Below are 13069 nucleotides of genomic sequence, written 5' to 3'. Positions count from 1 at the left end.
CTAGGTTACAGAACAATTGCTTTCTTAAGTCTTATCATACTCTATATGACTATAATAGGACAATGTAGTACACAATCATTTACCCCAAGATACACGTAAACATTTCTTTTTTTACCACCATTTTTTGAATCAAACACTTATAATTCTAAATTCCAACTTGTTGCAACAAAGCCATGACAAATGCAAAGCAAAAGAAAATCAAACTTACAAAGCTTCTTGATAACCAATACTTATACAGCAAGCTATCTACATCACTACCAGCTCAGTTACATATTTGAAAAATGCTGAAGGTTTTAACAAGGGAAACCTGGACTCCAACAGATTTTGAACATACCAATAACACCGCAGTCTAATTCAATGTATACTGATTGTACCGCATCCCAAGAAGGTTTCAGTCTCTGTCCTGTAAAGACCTCAAGTTCATTCATTCACACTATACTCTCTGGTGCAATGGACTGGAAGGATGTTACTTTTATCCAAAATTACACACAGTTTGTAGCCGTTTATGAAGCTGTAGAGCTTGCTCAAGAGTACAGCAGCAGTGTCTTACCCAGGCACTGAAGCCCTGACCACTCCTTTCACATTGCTGCCAAGAATTGAGTTTACTGCATTTACCTGTACTGCTCGGGAGCCTGGACTTTTGCTGTCTCCATTCACTTTAATAATGTCATATCCTCTGTGACAGAACACCTTATCTTGTGGGTATTGTGCATAACTGAAAAGTATTCATTTTTCATTCTGTAAGCATTTGTGGAACATTTCAGACTGGTACATTATATATTAGAGACATTGCTTTAAAAATACCAAAATACTCATCTAAGCATGTGCCACCGAGAGAGTAGCGGTACGTGCTGAGAAGGGCATAGATCCCAACCTTGAACTTGTTCTTAACATTCTCACTGGGGTTCAGAAAAAAGAGATGATGCATTAACAGACACTGACAATCATCACTAGCAATCAGGACTTATCCAGAGGGAGCTCTGTTTCAACACATGAGATACCGTTGTCAGGAATGAGAAGTCAGAACAGACTCATAGTGTCTGGATGATAAAGGGCTACAAAACCCAATCAGTTCCCATATAAGCAAAAGAATATAACCCTTGCCTGACCCATTGCATTGTAATATTTTTATATATATATGTGTGTGATATAAAGTATGCATGTCCATTATGCTCATTGTTAGTATTTAATAAATTTCTCCATTGTAAAAATAAGTTTTGGACTATGACATTTTAAAATATTAAACTATTATATATAATATGTGACCTACATTATTGTTGTAGTTTATACTTGTAAAGTAGTACATTTAATAAAACGGTGTAGGCTTTATTTATTAAACTTCATATACATGTTATTTCAGATTTTTTTTTGCACAGTCATTCAGTCACAATGGACTGAAAAGTTGAAACATGAAACAGATTAAAAAGCAACACAGAAATGCTGTAACAAGAACAGCTACTGAAAATAATTATACTTCCACTTTCCAAATTTGTTCAGAAAAGAAAATCTGTAGTCATCTGCAACGATTTTACATAGAGATTAAAATGAATACATGAGCTTCGGAGAAAAATACTTGTGAAATTTAAAGTGCTGGTTCATGTAAGCCAACGTGATTTTCTTTTTGCAAAGCAAACGCTGCGTTAGACTACGGGGGACACAAGTAGTAATCTGAAGGTGCCATAACCTGAACTTTACTTTAAAGGTCACAACACTAAAGGTCTGATGGTCACTTAAAAAGCTATCTTTTTCAATCATGTTTTAATTCTAGAGTGCAGGTCTGAACGGTTTATGTAGATGCAAACTCCCCTGTCAGCAAAGCGGCAACGCTGCAATGATTTGCAAAGATGTTCGGAATTCTCACACAAACCCCTTGAAAACTCTCTCATCTCTTTTAATTCTGCCTGTGTAGTACATTACATATTTGGAAGTAGGCAGGTCCCCCATAAAAATGAGCAACTTATCCTGAACAGTAAAACTGAACCTTATGGTATTATTAGCATTGTCGTCACTGAAAGGGGACTGCAGTTTGTGAGGGAATGACGAACGGCCTATGACAAAGGTCTGGAGAAGAAGGTCCATGACATCAGAACTGCTATGATAACAGAATATTAAAATGAATTACAAGCCTAATATGTGGGCTATTTTGCTCTACTTAAGATTGTTTCTAGGTGACCACAGTGCTTTACAACAATAAACCCACATACAAAGGCCCAGTAGGGCCTGTATGCCAAAAACCCACATTAAATGACAAAGATTGTGCAAACAAGATGAGGAAAAGAGGGTGAAAAATGAGATTGTCTTTTTAGGCCCCACAATAGTCAATCGCTTATCGAAAGCTACTGAAATAAACAGCAAGTTTTCGTTTTTTGTGGATTGACAGAACAGGCAGCATCGAAAAGTGCTATTTTTGGGGAACCAAAGTGCGCAGCCTTCTGCTGCTGGTCCATGTGGCCTTTCGAGGTGCGTTACTGGATGTCCGATGCCCCGCAATCTATGCTCATGGACATTAAGGCAGAGAAAATGTGTAAAACACTTCCTTCACTAAAGAGTGTTGAAATTACAACACATATATTCCTTCAGTCCTGCTACCACATCCAGGCCATTCAACATTACTGATCTCATATTAGTTTTCACCTTTCAAACATAAAACTCACTGCTGAGGAGTTATTCCACCTACTATTCAAATTCATAGCATTAAATCACCTTATGAACCGGTATACTAACTTCTAACTTTAAATGTAGGAATAATAAAAACCTTTATTAAAAAATATAATATATCACATGACCTTTAGGCTTTTTTGTTAGGATTCAGTCTTTGAATGTTCTTAATTTGTTTTCTATGATTTATGGATGTAATCGACTTTCTTAAGTGTACAGTAGTCGGACATTTTGTATACTGTAGTCGACCATGCAAGGTAAACAAACGTACTTTTAGGTCCTTCGGAAAGGTTTTACTCAGCATATGTATAAATAGCTAGATTAAATCTACAAATTGAAAAAGAGTATTCTCAGACAGTCCACTAAATCCTGAAATGCCATCATCCTTCTTTATAATTTTCATTTCATTCGTTTCTATTTAACACATCAGTGTTAATCTCACACCACATGGTGCTAAGAGCTTATTTAGTGAAAATTGATGACCCAGAGCAAAAAATGTAAAAAACGCAAACCATAAACCAGAGGTTTCACCTTAAAATGTACATGTTTTCCCCTCCTATTGCACTCCTGTTCAGCCAGATCAAGCCGTGTGGGTGCTACTGCCTGTCCCCATCTCAAGGATGACTCCGGTGGCATTTATAACGTGGTCACTCAGGAAAGCAAGCCAGCAGGAGCTATAGATTAGAGCACAATAATCACACAAGGCCAAATCAAACATGTTTCAGGCATCCCCAAGCAAACTACTGAACTAGTCTATTTCTCTGTCAGACCCAACTCTGCCACCAGCTTATGCATATTTGAATGTACGACAACGAACGGATCACAAGCCTGTAACCTTGCTGTGGACGTACAATGTACAGTACACATACTCCGTATACATCCTGTACTTCTTCAGGATCCCCTGCGTCCTGTCTTCCTGGCATGATGGACAAAATCTGCAGACCCTCAGAAGATCTGAAAGACACTTATTCTTACAAGTAATGACTGCACCACGTGACATACAAAACACTTTGAAAACGAACCCTTTAGAGGAATTAGGACATCTCCATGTGAAAAACACAAATCCTACAAGAACCTTCTAAAATGCTGGCTGCAGTTTTGGTTAAAAAAAAGCATGCCATCTTTCATAAGAATAAGCCTACTGAATCATGCTAAATTTCCCTAGTGCCAATTAACTCCCGTGTCATGCAAACCGTTTTTAGATTATATTGATTTTTTGTGCTTTTTTACTGTACTTTTTAAAATTTAACGATTAGTACTGTAAGACAACCTCCAAATGAACTCTGGGACCACAACAATAGAAACCAAGATTGCTCTCCTATGCCTATGCTGATTAAGCTCTTGAGCAGAACCAATGCTGACATGAGCAGGATAACAAACTTCATCCACTGCTGAAACACTATCCACTGCCTTCTGCAGCAGTTTTCACTGATTTCACATTACCATTACAGTACTCATGCCTGCTGCATTTTAGAACTGGATTTCACATCAGTGAATTTACCATTATATATATATATTATTTGTAACAGAAACGCACTACAGACTTGTTAGTTTGGACCAGACCAACCAGTATTCGTTTAAACAGGAAATGTGCAGGATCGTAAATGATTCCTCTTCCACGTTATGGAAATTGGCTACAATGTAAAATTTCACCAGCAACTGACTCTGATGTTAAAGACAACAATAGCATTTTCTTCAGTTTTTTTCATGGCAAAATAAAATACCTATACATTTCAAAATCATGAATCCATGCCAGCTACGTGACATTTATACATCTTATTTCCTACACATGTCCTTGCTCACTTCACTGCACAAAGAAGCTTAAGTACAAATACAATGCATGCTATAACAACAAGATTTTGCTTACAAAGAACCCTAGTTCCATCATCAGTTTTCAAAATCACCTTGACAAGTTAAACAAATGAGAAACCTACCATTGATACAAATTCATAAGACTGCTCTTCATCTTCAGTCAAGGTGAGAAAGGTAAGGTGCATTTACTACCGTGATACAGTATCATGCAGCTTATTTGGATGACTCTCCTTTGTCAGTCTATCAAAAACAACAAGAATGACTGAACATGAGCAACGGATGTCTCGGAATGAATGAGGATTTAATCTATGTGCATACTCTGGGTCGACACCAAAATGGGACCCAAGCCGATCCTGTAGATCAATAAGACTTCATTGTGCTTAGTGTTGTATCACAAATAATGGTAAAATATTCTGTGTATTCACACCTTACTAAGAGAAGACAATTATTAGCACCTAAAACTCCTGAAATCTCTGCTTTTAATTCAAATAGTCACAACAGAATGAGAAACCTTTCTTGATTCAAGCAGGGTTTCATTTTGAAAGCCCTGGGTTCTCTTGAGTAGGTACTATAAACAGTATTGTAACACCTAAAACTATAGGCATCTGGAGTCCCTACTAGGTTACTTAAGATTATTTGGACTTGAGTCACAAAAGATCTGATGTTGTAAGATGTTTCTTTTTCATTTTCCCCGTTCTCTCGGCGAATCATTTTTAAATTGTGTCTCCACAAAAAAAAAAATCGTATTATTTTTTACATTTGGAATTAGTATTGCATTTTCATGTAGAACACTACACGGCTGTAGTTCAGCAACAGAAGGTCTCATATTAAAGTGCTACAGAAAAACATGTCAGAATGTAAAACATCACCAGACCGTGCTGTTTGAAAGTGGTATATTGCACAAGGAGCAACAGATAGTGTAAGTATTACTAAGTCAAGGCTAATAGAATTAATGATTAATATATATCTAACCATTAGTGTATTTACAGTTATACCCCATAGGCCTCCTAACGACTCAAGCAAACGTTTCTAGTTCAACCTTAAGTTATTGCCACATAGAACATGTGGATACAGTATGTACAGTACCATTGTACATTTAAGTTTTTTTTTTCCTGAAATAAAGAAACTAACAAAACATAAAAAGAAATAAATGAAGGATTTCAAAAGCTTCTGAAAATGGTTATGCTGTTTTTCCACTTTTGCGTAATTGTAGGTTTTAAACCTGTATCGCTGAACTTCAAAAAATACACACATATTGCTAGCTTAAAGGAATCAGTTTTTTTGCCTATACATACTTTTCTCATTTCAGATTTTTATACAAAACAGTTCTTAGCTTTAACTGGAAACAGGTGCTGAAAAGAATTTGCAAGTACAGCAACTACGAATTCACATTTCTGAAGTTTAACTTACATGAGAATTCAACGGGGACAAAAAATGAGAAAAACAAGGAAAAAAGTTCTGACACTAACTATGCTCAATTCAAGCCATAGATTGCAACTTTCATGGCTATCATTTGCTGTATGTTTCACAATAAAACGCCTTCCACTAATGTGTGCAGTAATCTAAAACATGGCAGCAGCGCTTGATACGCTGTCTTAAAAAAACATGAAACAAGCTAAGAACAAGTAAATGTGTTGTGAAATTAGACAAGTGTCACCTGGAGAACCATTTTTAAAGTCTGCGTCAAGTCCCTAGAGCTTACACTGTGCAAAACAGTTCCGAAAAAGTCTCCTTGCCCACTGAGGCTCATACAAACTAACCAAACATGCAACATGTACATGTGCAGATTCTTTGCTCAGAACAGCGGCCATTGTCTTCTGTACATAAAAGTCACTTAATCAAAAACCAGCAAAGTGAGCACTATTTTAATGGATGACTGCTAAGTTTTAAAGGTCAAATTAAGCAAGGCAATGACCCACAAAGTTCCTGGCTACTGATGTTCTGGATTATGAGGCACTATTGTTATCAGCAGGGAATATAAACCATTTTATCCACATCATGATAGCATTTTGCAAAGCATACCTTCTCTGGATTAACCTGTAGTTATTATCACTACTGTCATTCAATTAAAAGATACTGTTAACAACCTTAAGGGGAGGACTAATGGTGATTGATTACCATTAGTATAAAAGAGATTCCTCAAAAGTGGCTTACTATATATAAAATAAATGCACTGGCATCTTTCTCTTACCCCTCTTTGAAAAATGATTAGTAGAGAAAATCTTTAAATATGTCTCAGATTCTTTCAGTGACAACATGCATAATATGACCTGGCTAACAGTCTAATTAGGCAGCACTAATTGCTGTCTCTTTAAAAGGGTTACCTTACACAAAAGGTTCAATTTACAGAGCTGCAAAATGAAAGACTGCTAGGAATTTACTACAAGGAAAAATAAAAAGCCCGTGACTGCAGAAATATCCATGTATACTCAATACATCCCTGCTGTCAGAAATGTGAGAACAAGGAGGCACTTTGACCAAAACATGTTTGCATTCGTTTGGTGTTTCTTCACAAGTCTGAATGCAGTATTCTGGTAATTCAAGCTGGATAGCTTTTATTATCTATCACACAGTCAGCCCTACACACAAATGACAGATTTCTGTTAAATTAGACAGCAAAACCCTTCCAATATATTATCGAATGGTAATTCAATGTCATTCTGGGAATCCCATTTCGATGGAGTATAGTACATGGTAGTTAGTTTACCTCTACTGTCGCAGACAAAAATTAGGAAACAGATGCAAATAGTGAGCTGATTTAACCATGGCAAATAATTCTGATTTAAAAATATTACATCTCTTTAAGCATACTAAAACACAGCATCACACCCCTGTCCTGTCCTTCATATCACAAATCCTGTAATTTGCAAAAGGACAAGAATTTCCTTGGGGTTTCAAAGAACATTGACTTGTTTTTTTCCTTGACTGCATGCTAAAGAAATATAATGGTTGTACTTGGTTATTATTTTTTTCTTCCTTTTTTTGCATGGGGTATATCATTAAAAAGACTGTTGACAAGATCATTTCAAACTCAATGCACAATAACCAGTAAATGACTGCTGTGATCGATGTCTAACTCTGACCCAGAAAATCTGGACTGTCTCACTGAACTCAACTGGGATGAACGAACCTTCCAAGCTTCTTGTTGGTGAGATGAGGTACAGTACCAATCTTCCTCTGGGAGGAGAAGGTAACACTCACCCCGCTGGCATTTTAAAAATCAGATGAGATTGACATTTGTACTGGAAATTACTGGCACGCCATACCCAGTTTATCAGAATTTATAAAAAAAACCCTCCAAGAGAAATAATATTTTATCACAGAAACTTATATACTTTAAAAAACTAAATAAAATTATTTTAAGAAAACAGAAATTCAGTGGTTACAAAATTATATATATAATTTTTAATAATGACTTGGGAATTATAGGAAATTTAATCTCATATTAAATTGCTTGTCAATATTCTTTAGATAAGGGCCAGCAAAGTCAGTTTAAGGAGCTCTGTACTTCTAAGAAAACACAGACCATCATCACAAACACACCACACAGCCCTGATACCACTCTGTAATCTGGATGGTGGCAGTTTGTCATAAAACAGGGTTTGAAAAAAAAGCAGGGTCCCACCTGAGACCCCCACATTAAGAAGAAAAGAGGCAGAAAGAAGTATTTTTGGAGGGAGATGGGCTGAAGGGGATATTGAATAAACTCGACTCATGCGCCGCTCTCCTGATTCTGGCAGTAGGGCAGCGGTGCTTTGTGCTCGTTCATCACCGATGGACCGCTTGCTACTCATCTCGCACTCTTCAAAGATCATAGACAAGGAAACAATTACCCAGAAAAGTACTCCCCAGGTGTACTTCACTGTTAATGCCGTATTTCTGCTATCCTTGGGCCTTGCTTATTTTACAGCTTTCAGACTGAACTACACCTTTTTAGAGAGTGGTACTGACCAGGGCTGTGGTACAACATGAATGCTACACATTGATAGTTTCTTAACACCTCCACTGAGAGACCACACTCGGGTTACAAACTTGTTACTTCAGATGTGTCCTTGTTAGGTGTCTCAGGACTTTCTGCAATACTAAAAAGAAAATTTGTCAATCGGTTTCAGGCGATTGCAGTAATGACACTGAGCAGTGAGGAGAAAACCAAGCTTATGTTTCTTTGGTATTCAACTGATTTTATGATCCAGTCACTGAAGTCATGAAAGAAGCTCAGCCTCACTGGACCTGTGCTAGGCTCTCAAATCTTTGACCAGATAAGGGGCAGCTCTGACTGTCCTCACCTATTGCTACTTTCAACCTGAAAATGACAGAAGAGACTATTTAGTTACATATCTTTGCTCGTAAGAGTTTTTTTTAATGTTTGCATTTTAAATGCACCGAAATCTTAGGTTTCTACACTTTGATATTTTCCTTTCAGGATAGACTCCTTTGACTTTGACTTCCAATCAGTGACGTAAGGGAATATGAAGCCATTTGTGGTCTCAGAGATGCCACCAGTGGCTCACAGCACTGGTCCTCAGTGTCTCAGCGTAAGCCTTATAGAACAAGCTGAAGTACTCAGGAGGTTAAAAGGGTGTCCTGAAGACACAACTGACAAATTCATTGGTGGGACGGATTTCTTAACAGTTTCATTGACCAAGAAGGCCAGAGTTATGAATGTTTTGGTTAGCCAAAGAGGGACACACTGATCACTTCCTCTTGCAATTTAAAAATGCTCATATAATCAGAGCGCTAACGGTACTTTTAATCTGGCTGGGCCAAGCGTGTCCCGACACGACCTTCGGAAAACCGAAGGCAATATGCCTACCGAGCTCAGAGTGCACACAAGATGGGCCCTTTCATCTCAGGAACACTATGTATAAAGTGCACAAATTAAAGAACTAGTTGAATGACAGAGTGGATTACCAACAGCTTCGACATACAGAATATTATTAAACCCCTCATCCAATGGATTTCTAGCTTCCCCTTATCCTTTACCCCACATGTGCAATTCCAAGTGCACGACCAGACTTTTTATCTGCCAGAAAAACCCACTCTAAGCAATCATGTAGCCATAACTTATATTCTCTTTGTGCAAAATGAATCATTTACTTCATACTATTTCTGTATATATAAAGATATATACATATCTATTCATAAATATATATATGAATATAAATATTGGTTCTCAGATTGACGGTGCAAGAAATTAATGGGTAGGACTGTTGAAATGAATATTAACTTCAAAGTGCTAGTTGACTAGAGTCATACAGTACAGTAATTTAGGAGGTACATTATTAGAAAAGATTTCTTAAGGATGTTATTGTCACGTTTAGCCTTTTTTGTATGCTTCTGTTTGGAGCTCACTGGCACGTTTACCCTCAACCATGTCAGCCATGGTCAATCCTGCTCTTCACAGCTGTCTGCTCGGGGCTCTGTCCTCTTCTCCTGGTGGGAGTTGAAAATCCGCCTCATCTCCTCTTCGTACCTGATGAAGTTGTCCCCAAACCTGGTCCAGGCCTTGAGGGGCACAGTGATCGTGTTCCGGTAGGGCTGTCGCACCTCGCTGATCTTTAGGAAAACGCCGTACCTGTTGGATCCCACGTCGAAGTAAAACCTCTTGTTGTCCACTCGGAAAGACACGGCTTCGGGAAGCTCTGGAGACTCGTCGTGGTTCCTGGCCCGGCCGCGCTCGTCAGCCTCTTCCTCGCCATAGTCTTCAATGAGCTGCGACAGCGCATCTCTGAACTCGATGAGCCCTTGCGCAGGCAGGACGATGGTTTGCTCGATGCCCTGGCCATAGTAGCCAATGGTGCCGTGCCCTCTGCTCACAGTCTGCCTGATGCGGAGGAACCTGCCGCGCTGGTTTTCCTTCAGGTCCAGATAATACTTTCTGTTGTCCCGCTCGATAAACTCACTCTTCAGGACGCGGTGGGTGTGCTCCTCAGACGCCGCGGAGCCGGTCGGGGAGATGAGCGCTGCGTGTTGATGATGGTAGTGTTGCTGCTGCGGTCTCCTCCGGGAATCGTGCTGACGACCCTGCTGGCTGTTGCTGTGCTCCTCCGGCCGGGACACCTGAGCGCCCCGCAGCCCGAGGTGGGCGTAATACTCGATGAAATCCCCGAGGCAGTACCTCAGGTCTGGAGCCATCGACATGGACAGCGTCAGTTTGCTTTTCCTGATGTTGTCGTGCCTGCCTCTGCCTATCCATACCTCTGCTATTTTGAGGAACCGGCCTCTCGCACTCTGCTTGACGTCCAGATAAAACCTCTTCTTCTGGATGTCGACCCGCTTGGAGGCGAGCTCCTGGATCTCGATGCTCTGCGCCGCGGGATACATGTAGTGCTGCGCATAGACGCCTCTCGGGCCGGTGTCTGATGTAATCCTTCCTCTCCCTCTCTCCATTCCTCTAGTGCTCGTATCAGCCATGATTATTCAATTTTTTCCCCAGTTTACCAGCACAGCCGCTCGCCTCTCCATTACTTATTTATTTTCCAGGCCGAATAAAGAAAAAAATAACGGGTCTGCTGAGGAGATGCGCAAAGCGAAGTCGTTTACGTTTTCTCTGTTGCTCGGGAAAAAGGCCAGGCACACCGTTAAGTGTCATCAACCAATGTCAGCCTTGATCTTTATTTATTTTTTGCTCCTTTTCCTCTTACTGTCACTGTCACTTCTCTCCGCCTGCTTGGTATCCCGGTGAAATAGGAAGAGAAAATCATCCAATACAGAGCCTCTTTAGGGGGCGCTGCTTTAGGAGAGGCGACTTTTTGTTGGCTGAGAGGTGTTAGCCGTGATTCACCACATCGCTTAGCAGACCAGGGTACAACAAAGAACATTTTAAATCTGTTGAGATTTAAATCAGTTGAGAGTGTGACTTTTTAAAAAAAACTTTCCCTCTAAACGTTTCCACTTGTGTGTGAAATTGTTCTGGCCAGGGAAACCCTCCTGCGAAATTGGATTATGTGACGCTTTAATTCCGCGACGGAACCGAAGTGGGGGTGTCAAAATAGAAAACATCTCACATGGCAGGAGCTCCAAGGTAATGGCATTAGCAGGGCAGGATCTCACGCAGCCACCGATTAAGAAAAAGCGAAATATAATATAACACGAGGATTTTAATAAATTACACGTTTAAAAATATGTTCCCGTTTTTAAATCAAGAGCTGTCCGAAAAAGCGATAATGAGTACCGTTTGAAGGAATTTCTTCGAGTTTTAATGTCATGTACATGGACTGATGAACATGTCAAATTCGAATTGCTATTCCATTTTTTATGCGAAGAGTACTAAGTCATTTTTCACTTCATTCTTAAAACAATCCATATTTTTATTTGAATTGTTGCCACTTAACTGAATTGAAAGCAAAATGACAAAACTACTGTACATGCAAATAACCACAGTAAACTTTGTTAGCTAGAGCTGTTTCATACTACCATTAATATCTTCATGGACATGGTGAATATTACAGTTGCAGAATTTATAAACACGAATCATAAGAGTAACAAAAATATTTTCTTCTTCAGATATCTTCTGAGGTGTCTTATCAACAGGAGGACGTTCTAGAAAATATGCAGTGAATAGGTTTTGGTATTAATAAGTTATAATTCGTTTTCTGTGGAAACAACTATGGAGGATTAAAATATGTAAGTACGCAATTCTATGTATAATAAGCACAGCCTTTCATCCAACATTATATATATATAGACGTTCCTGAATCTATTTTATTTTTTTCCAGTTTGCAAACCTATTTTTTATTCAAACGCGGCCATGGCGGACAGAAAACTGCCTGGATGGATGTCGAACGATAAAAGCAGTGAGCAAACCAAGGTAAAAAGACTCACGTGTGTGTTTAGTCCATGTTAAGGATCCCGCGCATCAGTTGTTGTTGTACCTGTAACTTGAAATAGCTTTGAGGCGATGACGGTGTCATGTCTACCACTAGTAAATTAATATGTATAGTTTTCTGCAACAGCAAAGAAAAAAAATGTTGCTTATCATTCGATATGTAGTACAATTATTAGACTTGGGCGTGTCTAGATTATATTATGGCCGTTTATAACTAATTTGGTTATGATTATGTATGCATCTGCTTCAGTAGAGGTCGTATTCAAATAAAACCGACCTCGATTCTCAATACACGCAGAGCCAACAGTCAATGCACACTTGTTTATCCAGTTCTTTTCCAGCTAAGTGAAAGAACAAATAATTTGTATTAAAAAGCAATAGAGAGCCGTTACTATGAGGAGGAAGGTATTTTTTATTGTGACCCATCTAGCTCACTGAATTTTTAATAACTAATCAATCCAAGTTTTCATACAGTTGTTTCTTGAAAAAACAAACAGGGTATTCAGAATCAGTGAACATGACTGGTTAAATTCCACACTTTGTGCTAAGATGTGCTTTCTCAGTTCTTGTCTGTTTTAAACACACTTCCCTGGAGTTTCCAAATGTGCCTCCTGGTTCATGTTTCACTACTGATTCTGAAGGCGTCCTGTGCTTTCACTTTGTCACTGGTTTTGAAAATTTGAATACTGGATTCAGATCCCCTTATAGTCTTCTTTCTTTAAGACTAAAAAAGTTTCCATTCTGTCAATGTAGGGCATTTCTTTGAGCCTG

The 13069-nt window shown here is 38.9% G+C and overlaps 2 protein-coding genes across 2 annotated transcripts in view; one reads left to right on the top strand and one right to left on the bottom strand.

Annotated features, from left to right (window-relative positions):
- Window positions 1–4347: 4347 nt before the first annotated feature.
- On the bottom strand, window positions 4348–11327 carry purg (purine-rich element binding protein G). The gene has a single exon (XM_088629234.1). The coding sequence runs from the start codon at window positions 10882–10884 to the stop codon at window positions 9856–9858; it is 1029 nt and encodes a 342-aa protein (XP_088485360.1). The 5' UTR covers window positions 10885–11327; the 3' UTR covers window positions 4348–9855.
- Window positions 11328–11911: 584 nt separating this feature from the next.
- wrn (WRN RecQ like helicase) overlaps window positions 11912–13069 on the top strand; it is a 50480-nt gene continuing 49322 nt past the window's right edge. Inside the window, exons 1-2 of the mRNA XM_088629221.1 lie at window positions 11912–12096; window positions 12189–12280. Of these exons, the coding sequence (XP_088485347.1) occupies window positions 12221–12280 (60 nt within the window). The 5' untranslated portion in view covers window positions 11912–12096; window positions 12189–12220. The remainder of the gene's footprint in view (window positions 12097–12188; window positions 12281–13069) is intronic.

The sequence above is a fragment of the Lepisosteus platostomus genome, chromosome 4, assembly GCF_059453375.1.
Source record: "Lepisosteus platostomus isolate fLepPlt1 chromosome 4, fLepPlt1.hap1, whole genome shotgun sequence".
NCBI classification, from domain to species: domain Eukaryota; kingdom Metazoa; phylum Chordata; class Actinopteri; order Semionotiformes; family Lepisosteidae; genus Lepisosteus; species Lepisosteus platostomus.
The sequence above is the reverse complement of the archived record's forward strand: the minus strand, read 5'-3'. Positions and strand labels throughout refer to the sequence as shown.

Coding starts and splice junctions, on each gene's coding strand:
- purg (XM_088629234.1), bottom strand. CDS start 10,884: ATGGCTGATACGAGCACTAGAGGAATGGAGAGAGGGAGAGGAAGGATT.